The sequence below is a fragment of the Thamnophis sirtalis genome, unplaced genomic scaffold (assembly GCF_051295495.1).
Source record: "Thamnophis sirtalis isolate CommonGarterSnake01/CBP01778 unplaced genomic scaffold, rThaSir2_p1.2 scaffold_3, whole genome shotgun sequence".
Taxonomy (NCBI): Eukaryota; Metazoa; Chordata; class Lepidosauria; order Squamata; family Natricidae; genus Thamnophis; species Thamnophis sirtalis.
Window position 1 is genome coordinate 45,277,975 of NW_028261383.1, and position 24,059 is coordinate 45,302,033.

The 24,059-nt window shown below is 40.7% G+C and overlaps 1 protein-coding gene across 1 annotated transcript in view; it reads left to right on the forward strand.

Annotated features, from left to right (window-relative positions):
• The first annotated feature begins 441 nt into the window (after nucleotides 1–441).
• SLC25A26 (solute carrier family 25 member 26) overlaps nucleotides 442–24,059 on the forward strand; it is a 141,391-nt gene continuing 117,773 nt past the window's right edge. Inside the window, exons 1-4 of the mRNA XM_087708852.1 lie at nucleotides 442–571; nucleotides 8,936–9,092; nucleotides 12,828–12,937; nucleotides 22,938–23,042. Of these exons, the coding sequence (XP_087564978.1) occupies nucleotides 539–571; nucleotides 8,936–9,092; nucleotides 12,828–12,937; nucleotides 22,938–23,042 (405 nt within the window). The 5' untranslated portion in view covers nucleotides 442–538. The remainder of the gene's footprint in view (nucleotides 572–8,935; nucleotides 9,093–12,827; nucleotides 12,938–22,937; nucleotides 23,043–24,059) is intronic.

A 24,059-nucleotide genomic window follows, 5' to 3' on the forward strand; every position in this document is an offset into this window, starting at 1 on the left:
CAGTTGTTTCTCAACCTCAGCAACTTTTAAGATGTGTTTGGAGTCGTAAATAAAGGCTGGGAAATTCTGGGAGTTGAAGTCCACACATCTTAAAGTTGCTGATAAACACTGATTTAGACAACGGAGCAAGAGAACTTTCTTACTTTCCTCTGAATTGTCTTACCCATAACATTTTTCTCTGCAAAAACACTTGAAAAACGCGCCTTCTGTTGCGCACAGGCAAAACTGCATATCATACAATATTTAGAAATACGAATTCCCACGATTTCAGTCAACTCATTTCCTTACACTCCCCCAATAGCCGTTCCTCCTATCCACTTCTAAAACAAGACTCTTTGCGAAGCGATGAAAGCCATGCCAAAGTATTGTCGGCAGCGCGCATGCGCTACTGAAGGAAAAAAAAATCTGCCAGCGCTTCGGAGCTGCAACTGCTCACGTGATATTAAGAGAGGCGGGACAAGCTTCCAATATGGCTGCGCCCATGGGAAGCAAGGTTGCAATGTAGTTGCCGCATCTCGATGGATTTTTCTGAGCACGCATGGATCGTGGGGATTTCTTGATCTCCCTTGGGGTGAGTGAAGGAGACTTACAGTCCGCACTAGATAAACTTGGTTATAGGTGGAAGATCCAATAGGAAAAAACCTCTGAAAAGGCTTTGAGGTCTTTTAATTATGAGTTTTAAACTGCATAGCCCTGTGCCTGCTAAACTCTTTTGAAGTCTCCACGATCGTTTGATTTTGCATAGATCCCCAATTGATGTGCGGGGCATTTTGGTGACTTCTTCACAGTTAAAAAGGATTAAAAGGCATATATGCAAAAGCAAGGTAGAGGGGAATGGAGCGAAAATGTGATAACTCCCCAGTGCGAGTCCTTTTTGTTGCCATCTGGTGTCAGCCGGATTTTGTGCATCTCAGATCTGGAAGCTTAGTGAAAAGAAGGGCTAAAAACATGTATATTCTATACATTCCTCGGGGGGGGGGGGAAGACATTACAGTATTTTGAATTACTGGATTTAGAATGAACTGCGTTTCTTTTTTATACTGAGGTTTTTTGACATTGAACAAGTTTCCTAATTATGCTGCTGCTAGCTAGCATCTTGCACAAGACCTGTTTAGAAAAAATTCTTACCTCATATCAAATATGAGAGACTCAGCAGATGGCAGCATTGTCTGGGGTCAAAAGCTAAATACTGGGAGTCCTGTACATGTTCGATAGGACACCACCTAGTTATTTTAAGGATTTGGGATTGCTAAAAAAAGAAGGTTGAACACCCCCCCCCCCCCCCCATGGCATGGCTTTATTGTTGCAAAGAAAACTTGTATGGATGTGCCTTTGTAATCTCCTGAAGTTAAGTTTGATAAGAAAACATCTTTTTTGAAAATAGATTACAAACACATGCACTTTAGGCCATGTTTTAAAAAATTATTGGTAATAATAATTTAGTTTCCTCCCAATTAATTTTTTGTGAAGTTCTAATGAGAATTGTAATTAATTGAATATAACCACCATTCAGCCTTCTGCATATTATTGTGTTTTGAAGGCTATCTACTGAAAGGGTATCTACTTAGAGCAGGGATGTCAAACTCAAGGCCCGGGTCCACAGGGTGCTTAGATCCAACCCATGAGGCCACCTTGGAAACAGTGAAGGACCAGCCCATAGTGCCTCTGCCAGCAAAAATGCAGCTTATAAAGGCCGCCTGAGGCTCTCCCAAGCTCCATTTTCACTGGCAGAGGGTTGCAGGAGGCCATCCCAGCCGAAAACCGAGCTCAGGAGCCCATTTTCACTGGCAACCCACGACAGGCGCCCCTGACCCAAGTGACGTCATGCTGGTCACTCCCACCCTATTCATGCCCACTCAGGCTCCAGAAGGTCAAACACAACCCTGATGTGGCCCTCAATGAAATCGAGTTTGACACCCCTGACTTAGAGGCTTGTGGTATGATATTAGTGGGATGAACCAGGGCCTGGAGGCCGTTAAGAACTGGATGAGCGCTAACAAACTGGTACTCAACCCGGACAAGACTGAGTGGCTGTTGTGTTTCCCTCCCAACAATTTGGCTAATGTTCCATCTATCAGGCTGGGGGGTCAAATTTTATACCCCTCAGATAGGGTTCGTAACTTAGGAGTCCTCCTGGATCCACAGCTGACTCTCGATCATCATCTGTCGGCTGTGACCAGGGGGGCATTTGCCCAGGTCCGCCTGGTCCGCCAGTTACGACCCTACCTGAATCGGGAGGCTCTCACAACAGTCACTCGAGCCCTTGTGATCTCTAGGCTGGAATACTGCAATGTGCTCTACATGGGGCTGCCCCTGAAGTGCATCTGGCAACTGCAGTTAGTTCAGAATGCGGCCGCGCGAGTGATAGTGGGCGCACCGCGGTTCACCCACATAACACCCATCCTCCGCGAGCTGCACTGGCTACCTGTTGATCTCCGGGTGCGCTTCAGGGTGCTGTTGACCACCTTTAAAGCCCTTCATGGTAGTGGATCTGAGTACTTGAGAGACCGCCTTCTGCCGATTACCTCCCTCCGACCGATAAGATCGCACAGACTGGGCCTCCTCCGAATTCCATCCGCCAGTCAATGTCGACTGGCGACTACACAGAGGAGAGCCTTTTCTGTTGCAGCTCTGACCCTGTGGAACGATCTCCCCGTCGAGATACGCACCCTCACCACCGTCCAGGCCTTCCGCGCAGCCCTCAAGACCTGGCTCTCCCAACAGGCCTGGGGATAAGTCCTTAATTTGCCCCACCCTAGTGTTGAATGTAGAATGCATGTTGTGTTTTTACTACTTTATTTTGTTTATATATTGTTTATTTTGTATTGTACCCCCTCCCTAATGATTGTAAGCCGCCCTGAGTCCCCTCAGGGAAAAGGGCGGCCTATAAATCTTAATAAAATACTCAAAAAATACTCAAAAAAATATTACTTGCATATTATTTAAAAATAAATGCATCTAATTCACTGTGGCATGACAGGCATATTGGAAAAAAAATATGTGCAATAGGCAGCGTCTCAGTCTTACAAAAATAATACCCACAGTTATTACAATAATGAACTTTCAGTGCCATCTTTGTGTTTTCTAATCGTTAAGGTCCCAATTTTTAAAGTTTTCCAACAAGACAACAGCAGGGATCATCAATATGGTGGACCTTTGGGTTCAAAGATGTTGTGCAGTTCATATGTGGACACTGGGGTAACTTTACTGCAGGGCTACCAGTGTCCACACATGAATTGCACAACATCTTTGAACCCAAAGGTTGACCATATCTATGATCCCTGCTGTTGTCTTGTTGGAAGACCATAAAGATTAGGTTATAGACAGATCATAATGGAGAATCTATGAAGCTGTTAGAGTTGACAGCCATTTGATGACACAAAATCAAACACACACACACAAAAATAAAATAAAAGTAGAGTATATAAAGTGATAAAAAGAAGAAAAACCCAAACATAACAGATATATATTTGCACAGCTACAAGTATCCATAAACTAGAGCCATGATTCATAACCATTATTTATAGTTGATCAGTTTTAATTAATACTGCAAACCACTGAATAACTATGGAGCTGTATATTTGTATTTCCAATGTTGAACAGCAAGCCTTATGATAATTTTTATTTGTATTCTCAGATCACATTTGCCAAAAACATTTGTGGTTTTAAATCAAATTTAATTCCTGAGCTTTTTAGAGTATTTCTTTGTAATACTTTTGAGATTTTTACACATAAAGCATCTTTTTTGTGGTGGCATGTCTAATATTTCCTGTCAATTTATTTGATTGATTGGTTGATTGATTGATTTCTATAGCCCCCAATTCAACAAAGTGACTCTGGGTGGCTGATTTATCCATCCTGGCAATCGTTAACAGAATTATATACCATGTTTCATTTTGCACCAAATTTTCCCTAAGACTGTAGCTTGGTATAAATGTTATTGACTTCTTCCATTGATCTGTGACTATTGTTCGTCAACATTTTGCATGCATTTAATCATATAGTTTATTATTTGCTCTGTCTCCATATCATGTTTGATTAAGCAACTTGTAATTATGTGTCTTAATAAATGATTTTAATTCTTTATAGGTAGTTTGAATTCTGTCATCTTTTTCAGAGTCCCTCCTTTTGTAAGACTTTTTTTTAACAAATAGATTAACCATGGTAAATGTATTCCTTCATTAAGAAGAATCTGTTTCCTCAGTTTTCCTGTAGTCAGTATAGTGTTCAAAAGCATATGGACATACTAAACCTTTCCCCCAGTATTCGGGTTTCTAAAATTGTCTCAGGCTGTCCAAAAATAATGAAATGGCATACAAAAAATTCAAATTATGTGCAAAACTTTCTATTTCTCTTTTTTAGAACTATAAAAGTAGTTCCAGAAAGGGTATCAATGTTCCTTTGCTGTCCAAAAAATCATTATTGTTTTCCACAGTTAAAATAGGCATCTAGGTATTTGTACTCTCTGGCAGATGCTCCACATTAGCTACTTCATGAATTTAAATTACGTATAAGATACAAAAGTTTCAAATCCAAAGAACCAATTAGTAACTTTTGATTCATGCTTTTGCCAGATGGCTAGATTAAAACCAGATCAATTTTCTTTTTCTTCTCTTAATCACTTGCTACAGATAAGAATTCTGATGGAGAAAGAGCTAAAAGGATAGGGAGTAGTGAAATCAATGCATGCAAAATAGCCAAGCAGATTAAAAGAGTAATTAACTTATTGATTAAAATTTTAACTGAAGCTAGTGAGCACTTTTTGAATAAGATATCATGGCTGATGATGGCTATCCTTGACTTCTGCTGTGAAAGAACCCAACAATAGAAGGCAAACTAATTCTATGTGAACTAAAATTAATGACAATTGCTGTTGCTTTTTCCTTTTTCTTTGATAAATCCTTTGCTCCTTCCTGTGAGAATTTCCTGAATTAGTCTGGGCTGTCATCCATCAGAATCTTGGATTATTTTGAGGTGTCATCAGGTTGTTTATGATTGGACTGTTGATGATACCCACCTCAGGGCAAGTAGAGGATATAATAGAAGTGTTGACCCAGGGTCTTGATTCTGCAAGGACTGGATGGGAAGGAACTGTGTTTAATGTCAGTAAGCAGTGGTGCTGTTTGTTTCAGAAACTATTTGGCCTTTGCCTGCTCCAGTTACAATTCTGCATGGGAAACAACTCTCCACTAAGACCAGATTTGTGACTTGAAACTCCTCTAGACTTATTACTACCAGTAGATAGGCAAATGCTTGTGGGTGTTTTTAATAGGGATGCGATGGCTCAGTGGCTAAGACGCTGAGCTTGTTGATCAGAAAGGTCGGCAGTTCGGCAGTTCAAATCCCTAGTGCCGCATAATGGAGTGAGCTCCCGTTACTTGTCCCAGCTTCTGCCAACCTAGCAGTTCGAAAACATGTACAAATGCAAGTAGAAAAAATAGGGACCACCTTTGGTGAGAAGGTAAAAGTGTTCCATGCGCCTTTGGCATTTAGTCATGCTGGCCACATGACCATGGAGATGCCTTCAGACAGCACTGGCTCTTTGGCTTTGAAACAGAGATGAGCAATGCCTCCTAGAGTTGGGAACGATTAGCACATATGTGCAAGGGGAACATTTACCTTAACCTTACCATCTTATCACCTTTAAGATTGACTTCTGAAGGGCACTATGAAGCTGAGTTGATATAGAAAGCAATGGTGATGGCACATAAAAACTATACCACCCATTTTGGGGGCCATGCATTAGATTCTTGTAGCCTTCACAGCATAATTCAGAATGCTTGTCTTAATTTATAAAATTGTTCCATCGCCCTAAACATTTGCAGAACTGCTTCTTTCAGAACTGATCTATTGACTTATGTTTGTCCCCAGATAGAATACTGAGAGTTTGTCCACCACTGGAAATTTGGGGTATTCTTGGTATTTTTTTCAGTTTATGCTTGGTTGGTGCTGCATTCAGGAAGAAATTTAAAATTGTGCTCTTCTGCAGAATTTCTAATTAAATGGCACTTCTAAAGTTGGTGTGGCTATTTAATATGGATATTGGGACCTGTTTTGTGATTTTGTTGCAGATATTAATTCCCTTAAGGATTTTACTTTTTGTTTTCTAAGTCATCTTGGGGCTTTAAAAAAATATTAAAGATTTTTACATTAAGTAAAAGATAAGCATGGAATAATATGGAGTTAAAAACAAAAGAAAGGTAAAAGAAGTAAAGATATACAATTTTATTTCTGCCCTCTCTGTTTAACTTTGCGTAAGAGTTGAGGCACACAAACAACAATTGTGTGTCTGTAAGACAGCACAGTGGTTGTAATTGTGTGCCAGTTGTGAGACGCCCGATGGGGACCATGTGAATACAAGTTGTTGCAGAGGTTGTAAATATGAGGCCTGGTTGCAAAGCTGTTTTGTTAACATGATTGCAATTTAGAATGATCACTAAATGAGGCAGCCAATAAGTGAAGACTACCTGTTGTGGCCCAGCAGGAGCCGTTGGAGCTGCCACCAGACTCCGACAGCGAGGGGCCCTATGAGTCGGCTCTGGAGGATGTGGAGGACTCTGGACAGGACTCTGAGCAGGGCACAGAGAGGGTTGGCCACCAGGAGGCGCCTAAGCCTTGGAGCAGTGGGGAGGAGACAAAGGAGTGTGATCGTGACGTCATGCATTGGAGCAGTGGGGAGGAGACAAGGGAGTTGGTCCTGGATGCCCGGCAATGGAGGGCTAATAAGCGTAAAGAACAGTTGCACAGTTACAGGAGATAAGTGTACTCAGATGGTGGTAATTAGACTCCTCTCAAGACTATAAAAGGAATGGCTTTGCATACGCTCGTTGCAGGAATCAACGTGTTTACTAGAGCTGGAGAACTCTCGTGGCTAGCTTGGCAGGCTGGATTGCTGCCAAGGATAGTCTGTGCTGGATTGCTGCCAATGTCTAGTCTGTGCTGGATTGCTGCCAAGGTCTAATCTCTGTGTTAATTAGGATTAATAAATCCTTGAAGTATCTTTGTCTTGGTGTGCTTTGGTATAGGACGAGGGGGGTCAGAACTATGCTGCAGTGAACTCTTGGTTGCTAGCAGCTGAAGTTAACATTTGGGGTTGTGTGGTGCATGTTTCATGGTGAATAAGTAGTTTATACTAAATAGAGAGATTTGTGTTAGGCTTTGGGATACATGGTAATTAAGTCAATTTTCAGACTTTAGACTAAAGGTACTTTTCTAATACGGAACTGGACTTTATGGGCATTAGCACTCTGCAGATGACAGCAAAGAATATAAATCCATCCATTCCCCTCTTTCCCTTGGATTAGAAGTGAAATGTTTGTAAACCATCCAAAGTTACTCTGTGACGGGTGGCCAATACATTTTATAAATAAATAAACTAAGAAAGTCCAGTTACCTTTTGGAAAAGCACCATTGACTTGGATGATTGAGAATCTCCAGGGATTTAAGATTAGATTTATGAAAATATTTCTTGTTTCAAAAGAGTGAAAAATCTTGCAAATTACACATACCAGTTATGATAAAATATGGCCTCTGCACCACAAAAGCATTTAAACCCTGGATTCTTAATTTGATGCTTTCCACCCACCCACTTTATGACAGTTACACTTTTTGTCCCTTAATCTCTCCTCTGTCTCAAATGAGACAGAAGCAGTCAGCAGATATTTTATAATTTAGGCTTAGCGCAATTTTGTCAGTGGATAAATGTTAGCTATCTGATCATGTCTTATGGTTGCTAGTGCTGCATATTTATATTTCAGAACTGTTTCTTGTGCTAATGGCACATCATGTTGACATTATGTTTGCATATTGTAATGAGCTTTCCTGGATTTTACCATCAATATTGGAATAGCTGATTTGCTTCTGTCATTTCATCCAACCTAGAGAAGAACAATTAAGTCCAAATGCAGTAATGATAAAATGTCAAGTTAATTATTTTTCTTCCCAAATGGCACTATTTAAATCTATAGCTTTCATTTATTTTCTTTACAAATATTCCATACTAGCTGGATATCTATGCTCTGCTACGAAGCTATATGACTGCGCTCATCTCCTATCTTATCCCCTTCTCTCCCTCAGGCTGGCCCCATTGATCATCTCCTAGCCCCATCTTTCTCTCAGGCTTGCCTCACAGAGGCCTCTCTATCTTATCCCCTTCTCTCCCTCAGTCTAACTCCTTACTATCAGTGCGTTTTTCAGGTGGGGAGGGGGAGTAGAATGTCTAAATTGCCAGCCTACAGGCCAGATGAGTCACACGCTGGTCACGCCTGTGCCCAAGAGGCAGTTGAACAGAGTTCTTTTCAGGTGGGGAGAGGGAGTAGAACATCTAACTCCTTAGCATCAGAGCGTGTTAATACAAGAAATACTAATGACCTGATGGTCATTTCAAAAAATCCTCTTAGTGAGCACTAGAACCCAAGAGGAACATACCAAATTTCAAGTTTGTAGCCTTTACTGTTCTGGAGATTTTGTGATGTTGCGTGAGTGGTATTTCGCTTTTATATAAAGAGATAGGTACTTACTACTGGGAGTGTCATTTCCACATGTCCTGTTATATCATATTGGAAAGTATTTTTAATTTGCTTGCATGTTTTGTTATTTTTACTGGACACCCCCTTTTAGATAGATCAGAGTGGGACAGTGATAATTCTGGATAGCTGCAAGTTAAACATATTAATTAAACTTTCATTCTACAGCATTACTAAGTATTCTTCTTAATTTTTGTTTTGCTTGAAAAATTGCCTGTTTGATTCCTACTCAGAAAATGACGCCGTGGAATTACTTAGTGGCCCAGAACAGTGTAGGAACTGGGCCACCCATATCAAAGGCTGATTTTCAAATAAATTGGCTTATTTAGCATGTGTTCTTCACTTCTGACAAATCACTGGTATTTTTTGTTAATAATGTTTTTTCTTGCTTGTTTCTTTATTTTTTGAAGGCTGGCGGGCTGGCTGGTGTGTGTGTGGACTTGACATTATTTCCTTTGGATACAGTCAAAACTAGACTGCAGAGTCCTCAAGGATTTAAAAAGGCTGGTGGTTTCCGTGGCATTTATGCTGGCGTTCCTTCTGCTGCCATAGGATCTTTTCCAAATGGTAAGGCATTCTGTGCAACTGTCTTTCCCAGTTTTATTCCAAGCTGGTCTCCCTCTAACTGACCAAAGATATTTTTCCAAAAGACAAATGGACTTGCTTGTGTTTTGACCCAGGCTTCCTTAGAAAGCAAGAAGCAAAGTCTTTGTCCCGGCAAAACCTCTTTTATTTACATGACTGTGAATTCCTTTCATTCACAGTCAGTAAGGCTAGCCAACAGTTTTTCAAAGGAATGTTTATCCACACGCACCTTATATCATTTGGAGTGCTGCCATATAACTAGTTTCCAAACGCAGGGCAAGGCAAACTTGGCACAGAGTCTCTTATAGTCACGAACAGAACTTTCCACTCTTGAACCGACCGAATGAACGAATTGTTTCCTGCAAAAGCCTACACCCAGTTCCTTTCTTTTTTGTTTCCTATGGGGGGGGGCAATCACCTCCAAGGTGTGGCTTTACTCCTAAGTCGACCCTGCTTTTTTAGTTGTTCTTGTCTTCTGGCAGCTCTACGCATGTGCACACTGGGAACAGGCTCCAGCTGTTCTTCTGCCTCACTGCTATCTAACTCCCTCTCTGCTTCCCCACACAGAGCCCTCGTCTGAGCTTTCTGCAACCCCCAGGACTGGCCCATGTTCCTCCCCAACCACTTAACTGGCCGCCAGCAGGCCAAAACAGCTTGTTGTTTTTTTCTTGAAAATGTTTTGCTTCTTATTCAAGAAGCTTCTTTAGTTCCAGCTGAATGGTGGAGAATGGAAGTATTCTAGATAGGAAGAAGGATGTTTCTCATATGGAAGCCCCTTCCCCTAATGAAAAAAAGCAACCAGGAGACCCTGAGTTCTAGTTCTACCTTAGGCATGAAAAACTGGCTTGGATGACTTTGGGCCTGTTACTCTCTCTCAGCCCAACCCACCTCACAGGTTTGTTGTTGTTGGGAAAGTAGGAGAAGGAAGGCGTGTTATGTATTTTTGCTGCCCTGAATTATTTATAAACAATAATAAAGGCAGGATAAAGGTGCCTCAAATTCCGAGATAGGCGGCATATAAATCTAATAAATGAAAATAATAAATGAAAGTCAAATCAATAATAATAACATACAGTACTCCTGCTGATAGAATTGCCACATTTTAAAAAAGAAACAGTTTTATTTCACAAGTGGATGTCTGTTTTGGACAAAGTAAGGATCTCAGCCTGTTTCATATAGACACTTGCATTTCTAACTTCCTTAAACTTAATTTTGCTTTTTAATTTCCATGAATATAGTGGTGTTATCATTGTTTCTAAGCTTTTTCTGCTTCCGATGGCGGATGCTAACATAAGTTTATAGAATCATCCTCAGGTGTCTTTTAAACTTACTAAGCTCTTCCCAACTTATTAATTTTTCTGTTTCGTTTTTTAAATCTTCTCTCTCCTTATCTTCTTTTGGAGAAGATAAGCATCTTTTGATTAGCCACAGAGGGCAACAGAGGTAGCCCTGAAACAGAATTAGCAACTGCTCATTTTGACATGTCCACTATTTTTCTCTTGCACATTTGCACAATTCTGAACTTTGTCCTATTTTTACGGATGCAGTAAAAATCTACTTGGAGACCTGCAGAGTTACAGAAAGCCACCTTTTTAATATCAGGGGAAACATATGTTTTGGTTTTAGTTTTTGCCAGTATGAAATACTGCTGCCAATTCATAATGCAGTCTTTCATTTTATGCTGCTTCTTTTTAGAGCATTTACACTGCTGGTGAATTTTAGAAGAAGAGAAAAAGATCTTTAGAATAACACCTGACTGAATTGGGTTGAATTACACAATTGCTTCTATATGTGCAGAAGTCCTAAAAAACACAAGAACATGAAGGAGGTCAAACGACTGGGCAGTGGTCGACTTATTCGCCACCCCTCTCAATGCCCAGCTCCCGAGGTTTTATTCCAGGTATCAGACACGGGGGGTGGAGGCGGTGGACACTCTGATGCCCATGGCCCCGGGGGCTCATCTATGCATATCCACCATTACCCCTGGTTCCCAAGGTCATACAGAAAATCCTGCGGGAGGGGGCAGACGTGATGGTGATTGCCCCACACTGGCCCCGGAGGCCTTGGTTTGCCGATCTCCAATCTCTCTCGGTGAACAGGCCCTGGAGGATCACCCAGGAGTGGATCTCCCTCAGCCAGGGATCGCTGGAGTACCCGGCCCCTCAGTGACTTCAGTAGACCACTTGGCGCTTTAGCGGAGCATCCAAGGTAATGCCACAAGGTTGTTTTGAGAATGCTGAGGTGCTAGGCTGATAACAGTTCACTCTCAGGGCATGGCGACCTTGAAACCAGGCTGGAACTGGCTGGGAGGAAGTTTGCTTCATCTCCAAAGACAACTCCCACTCCCTAATTCCTAAGCATTTTGCAGCAAAAGCATGCAAAAAGTGCCCACAAGCCTTTCTCCTCCCCCCACCACCACTTCCAACAGAATGGTTGGACATGATGATGGACCTGACAATAGTTATAGCATCCTTGGATCATGAGATCACCATTTACGATTTTCCCAGGTGGTTTCCAACAATCAAAATCAATGGGAGAAGCAGATTTGATTTTCCCATGGGATTCAATGACTCAATAGCTGTGGCAAGATAGATAGATAGATAGATAGATAGATAGATAGATAGATAGATAGATAGATAGATAGCAAGCAATAGCAATAGCAATAGCAATAGCAGTTAGACTTATATACCGCTTCATAGGGCTTTCAGCCCTCTCTAAGCGGTTTACAAAGTCAGCATATTGCCCCCAACAACAATCTGGGTCCTCATTTTACCCACCTCGGAAGGATGGAAGGATGAGTCAACCCTGAGCCGGTGAGATTTGAACAGCCGAACTGCAGAACTGCAGTCAGCTGAAGTAGCCTGCAGTGCTGCATTTAACCACTGCGCCACCGATAGCTAGCTAGCTAGCTAGCTAGCTAGATAGATAGATAGATAGATGATAGATAGATAGATAGATAGATAGATAGATAGATAGATAGATAGATAGATAATAAAATTGGGTGAGACTCACTTAACAACCACCTTGCTTAGCAATGGAAATTCTGATCCCAATGGTGGTTATAAGTTGAGGACTTCCTGAAGTTAATTGCATTAAAGTAATATTACTGCCCATCTCACTGTAGTGACACTAAGCAGCTATGTAATGCTAAAAACATCGTACAAAATACAAGAGAAACCAATATACTATGTACTCTCACAGCCTCCACATATCAAAAAAGCATCATATGATTGTCTCCCAAATGTCCAACTTTTTATTTCCAAGAAGACAATCATTTGACTTTTCTAGTTGGCTTATCATGTTTCCCTATTTTAAAGTGGTCATTTTTAGTTTTATCATTTCTGGATCCTGCTGACTTGTAAAAAAAGAAAGATTGTGTTACTAAAACTCCATCTCTAGAAGATTGTGTGTTAAATAGCGGGGGATCTAGTCATCTTGGTTGTTGGATATATCAGACAATTTGACAACATGAAGAGGATTATCATAGAGATGGCTTGCTCCCTCACAAAATGACTATATCATAGCAGCATGTCTAGTTTAATAAAACTGGAATGGAGAGAAAGATGCATGGTACTATGGAAAATATTTGTAAATATGATGATTTCTGCAAGCAAAGGGGACCATCTTCTTTCATATTTACTGTCTATTATACAAACATTGTATGTAATCATAAGGAATCTTAGGGGACTTAAAGAGACATTCTATCTTGTGTTTCAGCTGCTGCCTTTTTTGTCACTTATGAATATACGAAGGCTGTGCTGCGCACAGCTGATTCTCCATATTTTTCTCCAATTATTCACATGATGGCTGCCTCCTTTGGAGAAATAGTAAGTAAAACTTTTGTTGTTGTTAGTTACGAAGTTGTGTCTGACCCTTCATGACCTCATGGACTATGTTCCTCCAGGCCTTCCTGTCCTCCTCTGGAGTCTAGGACTGACCGGTTAGTGAAATGTCCTTAAACAATTGAATTGTTATGATTTTTCCTACCTTCTGGAGTAACTGGGTAGTAATGTATAAGATAATAATGATTATATAACAAAAATAAATGGCAGCTACAAAAATGATATATACTGTAGCTTCAGAACTACATGACATCTCAATACCAAATGAAGTAGATACAATTGTAGAAGATAACTAAAATTCAATAGCATTAGGGCCAACTGTATCTCCTAGAAGAAGGATCCATAATTGTGGTTCTTCTATGAAATGGCCTCATCTTAAATCACTACCCTACAAGGTACATCAGCATAATAGTACAATAGCAGTAATAAAACATGGATTTATCAATACAGAGAGAGACATATACGATCTACTGTACCCTTACAATAGGGTTGAAGCTGTTAAAGAGTATGGTTAAATCAATTCACACAATTCCATCTGGAATGGCTGGTTGAATAGGTTAGCTCAGTGTTTTTCAACCTCAGCAATTTTAAGTTATGTGGACTTCAGCTCCCAGAATTCCACATCCAGTGGAAGAATATGCTAGTGGAAGAATTCTGGGAGTTGAAGACCACACATCTGAAAAGTTATTGAGGTTGAAAAACATTGGCCCGATTGAAAACCTGCAATGCCTCTTCCTATTAATAAGGCTACCTGTAATTTGGAAAATAACTTTGTGTTAAAGAGAGATGTATGGATCTGTTTCTTCCCACCGCCAAGCATCCTTCAGGAACCCACCCACAGTATTGTCCACTTCAGCTTATTGAGTACCAATACTACCGTCAGATACTTGCCTGGCCATTTAGTTAGAATGGGCAAATGGTAGATGGGTTATAGTTTTTTTTCTCTAACTTACTGGTTGCAAATAGCTGAGCCAGGAACTTGGAGCCATGGTTTGCTGGTCCCAGAGCTGGCACAAGTGGGTGAGAGTTTCTCATTCCCTTCTCCCCTGCCAAATGCTATTGAACTGTCTTTGATTGATTCTTTTTTGTGTTCCAGCTTGCAACACAAAAGGGTAAAAATTGTAATTATAGCTTTATTGATTAGTCATTAGACTTTAATCAAGCCACAACCACAGGGAAAGGCTATTATTTGGTAAGCAGGCTCAACTTTCAGCACGGCTTCCCTCCCTACACTTAAATTGTTGTTGGACTGTAACAAATGGCTGGTCTGTAGATATGTAGTAATAAGGTGCAGGCAGAAGCTTAGGTTCCTATGAAATGGCTCTTCTATGTTCTCAGAATGTCGAGGGTATTGCAAAACCATGGTCTTTATATAGATTGCTCTGATTGAGCTGAATAGGATAGCAGGCACTTTTATTGACAGCTCCTTGTGGATTCTCATCAGGAGAGAGCTGACTTCTATCTTGCTGCTTTCTGTTGGAGAAGCAGGCAAGTGGTCCTTGAAGCTGTTCAGCTACCAATTGTGATGCTCTGTTTTAAGGAGGCTGCGTGGCTGGGTGATCCAGAGCCTGCTTTGCCTACAGAAGGTCCCAGGTGGCTTGCGATCAGCCTGAAACCCAGACAATCATTTCACAGGTAGTCCTCGACTTACGATAACAATTGAGCCCCAAACTTCTGTTGCTATGTGAGACAATTGTTAAATGGGTTTTCCCCCCATTTCATGCCGTAGATGTTAAACTGAACCCATACAGTTGTTCAGTTAGTAAGTTGTTAAGTGAATCTGGCTTCCCCGTTGATTTTGTTTGTCAAAAGCTAATCGCATGATAGCAATAATACTTAGACTTACACTTACAGTGTTTCCCCGAAAATAAGACAGGGTCTTATTTTCTTTTGACCCCTGAAAAAACTCTTGGCCTTATTTTTGGGGAGGTCTTATTATTATTATTTTTTAATATTTTTTTTGGTCTTATTATTTTTAAGGTGCAGAAGGCGGTGAGTGTCGTCACCTCATGGCTGCTGCTTTGTTGCAATATTTTCAGGGAGGGCTTATTTTTGGGAGTGGGCTTATTTTAGCGTATATGCTCAAAAGCCCGATTGGCCTTATTATCCCGGGAGGTCTTATTTTCAGGGAAACAGGGTATATACTGCTTCACAGTGCTTTACGTAAACCCCCTCTAAGCGGTTTGCAGCATCAGCATAATTGCCCCCAACAATCTGGGTCCTCATTTTACCCACCTTGGAAAGCTAGAAGGCTGAGTTGACCTTGAGCCTGGTGAGATTCGATCTGCCAAATTGCAGGCAGCCCGCAGTTAGCAGAAGTAGACTGCAGTCCTGCACTCTAACCACTGCGCCACCACAGCTTCTGATCCCAGGATACTGCAACTATGAACACTAAATAGGGTTCACTAAAACTGGTGAACCTAAAAAAACTGGTTCACTGAATATGAACTAGTTGCCGAGCATCTGAATTTTGATCACGTAATCCTGAGGATGCTGCAATGGTTGTTAAGTGTGAAAAATGGTAATGTCACTTTTTTCAGAGCTGTTGTAACTTTAAATGGTCACTAAATGAATGTTTGAAATTTTGTAAGTCGAGGACTAGTGACTAGCTGTAGTCACTATAGATACTATAGTTCTGGGATGGCGAACCTATGGCACGCATGCCACATCTCGCACACAGAGCCATTTGTCAGGGCACGTGAGGCATTGCCCTGTCAGCTGGCCAGCTGAGTTCAGCCTTTTTTAAAGACATTTTTCGCCCTCCCCAGGCTCCAGAGGCAAAAACAGGGGCTTCAGGAGTTTCCCTGAAGCCTCCAGAGCACAAAAACCAGCCCTCGTAGAGCTGCTTTAAGCCCTCTGGAGCCTTTAGGGAAGCCTCCTGAAGGTCACTGAAGGCTCTGGACGACCAAAAATTGGCCCTACGAGATAACCGAAAGTGATTTCCGGTTTGCTTGTAGGGTCATTTTTCGTCCTCTGAAGTCTTCAGGAAGCCTCCTGAAGGTGCCTGAAGGCTCCGGAGAGCCTCCTGGGGGAAACTTTTTTCTGCCTCCCCAGGCTCCTATAAAGCCTCTGGAGCCTGGGGAGGGAGAAAAAAGCATGCAAAAAATGGGGGAAGGGCCTGTCATGCGCGCATGCACGCTGGGGGGGGGGGTCACATATTGCATTATAGGTGCGGCACGCCCACGCACAACCCTCCTGTGCTCCCCCGCTTATGGCACGCGAGCCAAAAAAGGTTCGCCATCGCTGGTCTAGTTACATGAGTTAACTCTTTCATTCACAATATAGCTTGGTTTTGGATTACTATCTTGTATGACTGCAGGATTCATGTTTCAGCGTACCCAAACAAAATGAGGTCTTTTTAAAAGAATAACCTGTCGACTGCTTTTTTATTCATAACATATACATATACATAATTTGTAAAAGGGGGAGGAGAATTTGCTGCTTTTTCTTTTCTTTCAATACCCAGCCAAGCTGGATCCTACATGTTAAATGTTAAATTTAATTGATCACTTTTTCCTCCTCTTTTGTACACTGTTTTTCCCCCTTTTGTTGCTGTTAGGATTGAATGCATCCATTTGTTTTATTTCATTTTGTTTCTTTTACTGTTTGTATTTTATTTTTCACGGTAAAACAATATTAAACAAAACTATTAAGGGTCTATTAATTAAATAATTATTATTAAACAAACGTTGCATTAGTCAACTGTTTATCTGTCTGTCAGACCTTGAAGTCATCTTTTACATTTGGGCCTTCAGGCCTGCCACATTTTGTTCTGTGGGAAAATGGGAGGGGGGATTATATAGAGTGTGGATGATATATACTCAAAATAACATTCCTTTCTCAGAAAGTTAAGGTCACCTTACCCTGCAGCTGCGATGAGGTGACTGGGAGGTATCTCCAGTTTTGGGTGGTGCCTGATTGGAGCATATGATGGACATCCAGGTGCTGGGCAAGGACTTGAACTTTCTTTTGGGTGGGGAAAACCTGGAAGTTTTCCGATTTGGCTTTTCCCAGATGTTCCAATATGACATCTCTAATAAAATAGAACTTTGAGGACACTCAAGCCTCGGAGCCTTCTTTCATTAGAGGTGTTACTTGGAAATCCGACACTGGCTTGAACAAGATCCTAAGACTTTTAAAAGTATGATTTATATGCCATAATGGCTGGATTCACATGCTTCTCCAAACCATAATGTAGCCTGCTTTGGTTTTTAATGTTGCATGAACCTCAGCTGCATAAATCGGATGTCCATGATCCAATGTACAACAAAGGGACCGATAGGACATGAGCAGTGACTCTTAAATGAATCACAGCAGGTTCTGAAATATTCATAAACTGTTGGGCTTGTTCATGTTATAAAGATGCTAGGATTCTGCCAAACTCCTGTGCAAGAGAGCGGATAACACATTGTTAAAAGTGCTGGGGGAGGGGGAAAAATGAGATTCTGCCTCTAGAACCTGGTGGAGAAAATGAAGGGCGGTTATATTGGGAGGAAACTTAAATTACAGCTGCAGCTTGAAATTGCTTGTAAATCAAGATGAATGGAAGCAGAGAGTTACAAGCAACGCCAGCAGATTCATCACACAATTAAAGGCTAAACCAGAAAATTAAGAACTGTCAGCTATCTGAGCAGCTGCCCACATGGTTTTCATGGGAATTATATTCAGGCACATTCCCTTTCTGTTTTTTTTTTTACTACCCATATTACTTTGGTTTATAGGATTTACTATGCTGTGGATGTTGCTGTTTCATCCTAACCCCCGAACTCCAAGAGTTTTGGTCAAAGGGATGAACAGGTAGTAGGTACAGTTAGTCCTGGGTACGTAGTAGACATGGATATATATTTGTAGATTATTTGGAGATTGCAGCCCTGGTTCAGCAGTAAACTTCATATCCTTGTTTCCACACCCACCCATCCTGATTTTTCCTGCTGTAGCTGTGACTTAAGTCTTTACCCGCTCCCTTACAATTAGCATTTTCAAAATTTATTTTTTTTGTGATTGGCCTTTTAGTTTAATTCTCAGAGGAGCTATTGGACTGTGATCCCCAGCCTTCTTCATCCAAGGGCCCTTCAAAATTGTTGGGGCCACAATTCTCAGAATAGCTAAGCTAGCTATATTGTCTGCCTGCCTGCCTGCCTGCCTCCATTAGATAAATAGATAGATAGATAGATAGATAGATAGATGGATAGATAGATAGATGATAGATAGATAGATAGATAGATAGATAGATAGATAGATAGATAGATAGATAGATAGAACTTCTTCTTGTGCCATATCCGTCATCGGACATTGGCGATCATGTTGACAATCCTATTTTTGTCAACAGCGCATGAAAAAGTGCTGCTAAGTTTTGTCCAAATCAGCCCCTTAGGTTTTGACGCCATGATGTTCTTCTTCTGCCTGGACTTTGTTTGCCTTCAATTTTTCTCTGGAGGATTAAATGAAGGATGCCGTATTTTTCTGGGTGTCACATCGCATGTCCAAAATATTCTAACTTTCGCTTTTTAATGGCTTTGATGATTTCCCTTTGATTTCCCAGGCAACTTATCATCTACTCATTTCTGATTTTGTCATCCCAGCTTATATTTAACTGCCATCTGTAAATCCACATTTCAAATGGTTCTAGTCTCTCCAAGTGGTTTTCTGTCAGAGACCAACTCTCTATTTCGTAGAGCAGGATAGAAAAGATGTAACATCTGACAAGCCTGATTTTCAGTCTTAGGCTTATGTCGTGACTGCAGAAGAACTTTTTCATTTTGAAGAATGCTGTTCGAGCTTTCTATATCCTTGTCTTTAATTCACTGATCATATCCCAGCTTTCATGTAAATTAAAACCGAGGTACGGGATCCTTTCAACTTTTTCTAGTGGTATTCCTTTCGTATTTATCAGTGGTAAGTTAATGGGTTATTTGCTGACGACTTTGATCTTGGGTTTTGCGGTGTTAAAATGATAGATGGATAGATAGATAGATGGATGGATGGATGGATGGATGGATGGATGGACGGACGGACGGACCTAAGGTTCTTGTTTTTAAGGTTTCTTCCAGGCTTCAAGTTTAGCTCTTCTCCCCTCCTCCAAGTTTATTCTTAAAATGATCGCCTTGTGAAATGTGTTGGACTGAGTGAACCAATGGACCTCCATGGTTGCGAGGAGAGCCAGCTCCAGGATCACAAAGACCACAACTACTAATGCAGACGGCTTATTACTTCGAGAGGAAGGATTGCTTCACTCTGGCAATGTCAGGACAGAGTGTGCCCATTTTTGTCTGGGTCATGAAGCAGCAGCTTCATTGTTAACTTTCGCATCATGCTTTCTGATCACACCTCAGTCTGTCTCCTCTGATTAGGTGATGAGTTCGTGTGATAAAAAAAGAATGATTGATGATACTGGCCTGTGATAAGAAGTTCACACCAAGCAAGTTAAATGATAAAAATTGACTGATGAAAAACTGTGTTTTTGAGGTGTGCCTTTTTTGAAAAGATCTTGGTTTTTTTTTGGGGGGGGGGGTTGTAGCAGGTCCAATCTTCTGAGTGCTAAAGTCTAGGTTACAGTCACTCATAGTGAGTGTCCATGGAGCTCAAGATGAAGTGTGCTCCACCAAACCAAACAGAGGAAATGATTGGAGGGATGAGGAGTAAACATATTAGAATGGAATGGAATGGAATAGATACAGAATGTGTCTTTGGTGCATATGCTATCAGTGTACATAAAGAAAAATAAAATAGAATACATTAATCAAGAATACAATAAGGTACAACACTTAGTGATAGTCATAGGTTACTAATAAGCAATCAAATCATACTAGGAAACAAATAAAACAATATAAATCATAGAAATACAAGCAACAAGCTTATAGTCATAAGTGGGAGGAGATAGGTAATAGGAAGGATGAGAAGAATAATAGTAATACAGTCTTAGTAAATAATTTGGCAGTGTTGTGGGAATTAGTTGTCTAGCAGAGTGATGGCATTGGGGGAAAAACTGTCTTTGTGTCCAGTTGTTTTGGAGTGCAGTGATGTTTAACATATTATTGTAAAATATCATACTTTTGAATCCAGAAATTAAGGGACTACATGACTGATAACACAACAATGTTGAATTTTCTGTCCTTTCAGTTATTGGGGTGAGATTTGTAAGGGATTTAAAGGGGAAAATGGATGGTTTGAAACATTGTAAACACTTACTTTGTCATTTACTTTCTACAGAAAATAGGTGAAAATAGGTAGTTTTTCTGCTGAATTTTTGGCAGCTTACTTTAGAAGGTTCCATGTGGCCTCTGTGGCTTTCTGTTATTTTGTTTAGATTAATTTCACTGCCTGGTTCCCACAGTGAGCAATGCAATTCATATCTTTCAGTTATGAATCTTTCTAATGTATAGCTAGCCCTTGACTTACAACAGTTCATTTAGTGGCTGAAGTTACAACAGCACTGAAAAAACAGCACTTGAGTTATGACCATTACAACAGCATGTGAGTTATGACCATTTTTCACATTTATGACCATTGTTACTTTAAGAGCCACATGATGAGCCAATTCCTTGATACTGGGTGAGAGCAAGGAGCAAGGGATTGCGAGACTGGGTGGGAAATTGTCATGGACTATTCAAAATGGCCATCATATAGCAGCAGCTCAAAGGAACCACAGTGCCCCCGAATTTAATTCCCCCAGGAGTTACAGGTCTCTGATTTCAGATGCATTGGATCCTTCTGAGCCCTTTTGAGGTAGCTTGATTCAAAAATTCTTGCCCTGTGATGCAATGGTTTGCCCAGTTAATGGTAATGACAAGAGTTTTAGTAGTATCGAGGTAGATTACAAAATTTGTGAGTTTTTCCCATTGTCCCTGTAAACATTTGAAAGAGTTAGTGTCAATCTTTCCGTAAGAAAAATAGACCTGTATCTATGAAGTACTACAGTCTTGATCGCTAGATGGCAGTATTGACTCATATATTAAATAATGAAATGTTTAAGGTAACCCTCAAAAAAAGGAAAAAAGGCACCTGAAGCTATAGGTATTCATTCAATTCATATAAAATTGCTTCAGAAGACAATATAAGGGATAATAGAGTTAAAATGCAAGATTTTGGTTGAGCATCAGAAAAAGATTCTTATTGGTAAGAACTATTTAAAGGTGAAACAGACAGATTTGGAAGATAGTGATCTCTCTCTTCCTCTCTCCTTCTCTCTCCCTCCCTCCCTTCTGTCTCCCTCCCCCCCTCTCTCTCTCTTGCTGAATGACTGTCTGTCAGGGATGCTATTGTAGATTCTTTGATTGGGCAGGGTTTCATCTAGCTGACCTTTAAATCCGTTCCATTTTATGTTTTTATGACCATCGTGATGCTTAATAACATTTGTCAAAGAAAAATATCAAATGGAAAAAAATTAATAGGGTGATGGGTTGATTACTATGCAAACGTTCAGCGCAGGGAAACCCATGTTTTTTCCATCAGTCATATAGGGAATAAGATAAGCGGCCCAATACATGTAGAAAACCTATTGAGTATTGACTTTCAAGAGTCCTCAAGTAACTATCTGGGTCAAAATCAGTGGGAATAATTCATTTCTGTAGGTAGCCTGGAGGTTGAAAGCACACAGAATGACTGCTCTTTGCCATTAGCTCTTTATGACATATATACAATAAATTAAATGCAGTCAGCTGAAGAGTTGTGATGTAAGGTGAAGTTGTCACCGTTCTATTGTGAAACTCAATTCATCTTGACAAACCTATAAAAAGAGAGCGTTCTGCAGAACCAACTTGAGAAGAGGAGGTTGAGGTTTGTTTTTGTTTGTTTTGTTTGTTTTTGGAACACCAGAATATGAATCACATGTGGGGAGATGAGATGTGTCCATGGCCAGAGAGGGGAGCAGTCCGAGATCAGGTTCTGGACAAGGTTACCCAATACACTCACTGTGACATATTATCACCAGTGAAGAAAATGGAGCAGAACAGAATTAGAATTAAACATGAATAATAGAAATAATAAAAATAAATAGAAATAATAGAAATAGGAATAGAAATAATAGAAATAGAAATAATAGAAATAGAACAGAAAACATTTTATTCAGCCGTGTGATTATGCACACAAAGAATTATGTCTCCGTGGCAGAAGTTCTCCATGTAAATGCAAAGCAGCAGAGTAATAATAATCATAATACGATACCAATAAGATGGGGTGGTAGAGAAGATGAGAAGGATAATGATTACAGCCATACAGCATGGAAAGTATCCTTAAGCATAAGACAGTGCTGTGTGAATTAGGTGTTCAGCAGAGTGATGGCATGAGGGAAAAACTGTATTTGTGTCTAGTTGTTTTGTCCTAAGGGGAGGAATTGAAACAGTTTATATCCAGGATATGAGGGGTGTTACAGCCTCGTAAGTCCTCACACTTACGAAAGACAGCTCGGCAGCAGCCAGGCGTGTCTTAGCCAATCAGACGCACCTGCCGGTTGCCGGGCTGTCATACGCGAGGCTATTGGTTAAGCAGCTTGACAGCCGGGTATAAAAGGCTGTCAAGCATCGCAGACTCTCCGGTCTACTTACTGTTACTGTTGCTACTCGTTCTTGTTCGAATAAATGGTTACTGTTACCTCAGACGCCTCCGTTTCTTCATACTGTCAATCTAACAAGGGGTCTGTAGATATTTTCTCAGCTTTCCTTCTGACACCTGACTTCTCTAGTAAATACTATAGTACAATACAATACAATACAGTACAGTACAGTACAGTACAGTACAGTACAGTACAATACAATAGCAGAGTTGGAAGGGACCTTGGAGGTCTTCTAATGCAACCCCCTGCCTAGGCAGGAAACCCTATACCGTTTCAGACAAATGACTATCCAACATCTTCTTAAAGACTTCTTAAAGACTTTAGTGTTAGTCTTCCATTGCTCACATTAAGGCCACAGGTTTCATGGCCACTGCAATCCTTGCCAGGCCTTACAGCTCCACCAAGGTCTTACTCTAGATTGTTATTTCTCCCCAGGTTGCTTGTCTAATACGAGTTCCTGCTGAAGTTGTGAAACAAAGAGCACAAGTGTCCCCATCTACCAGTACCTTACGAATCCTTTCCCAAACCGTCTATGAAGAGGTAAGTCAGATGGGTCTCTAACTTATTGGAGCTGATGAATAGTATATTCAGGAAAGTCAATAACTTTGAAGAGTTGAAGGATACATCATCATGAGGAGATATTGTGAACACTTTTGTAAAATGGAGATGGGGTGATTTGGCTATTTACAACATGGCTGCCATGAGTTAGATAACCATCTTCAAAGCACCAGTTTGGCAGAATTTTTACTTGCACCCCTTCTAGTCCTCCTCCCACAGGTCAGGCTCGTCCTACTTCTGCCAACCTATTCTAAATGGGTTTACAAACTTCTCAAACTGTCCCTTGAAAAATGTTTATATATATCTGTCTCATTACAGAGAGATCTTATTCTTTAAGCGTTTCATTGGGGCAGGTACTTCCCAGCTCTCACTTGCTTTGATCTGCAACTTGCAGAGAGTTGAGACTGGATACCTTAAAGTTGCTAAGTGCACAGCCTTGGTCAATGGAGGCAATTTATGAGAGAGGCCAGGGAGGGAGGAGAGAGAGAAAGAGAGGAGAGAGAGAGAAAAAAAAAAGGGAGGAGAGACAAAGAGATGAGAGAGAGAGAGGGAGGGAGGAGAAAGAGATGAGAGACAGAGAGAGGAGAGAGGGAGGTATGAGAGAGAGAAAGAGATGAGAGAGAGATGAGAGAGAGAAAGAAAGAAGGGAGAGAGAGATGAGAGAGGGAGAATGTGTATGTGTGTTCAGTGAGTTATTTAGAGAGAGAGAGAGTGTTCAGTGAGATATTTATTCCTAACTTTCACTTAGAGTTCCAAATAAGAATCAGACGTTCTGTCAGAAATAAAGCATTACTGGTTTAACAAAATACTATAGGCACTCACACACTTGTACACACTTATATCTTCAGTTATCTTTCATCACTAGAAGTGGCCAAACACCAGTATGAGAGAAAGGGAAGCTCTTATCCAGATAACAAACACTTTCTCTTCTCCAGCTTTTACAGTTGTCATTGCTGGGCCATTGCTGGGCCATTCATGGATTAATTGCTAATAGTTCAT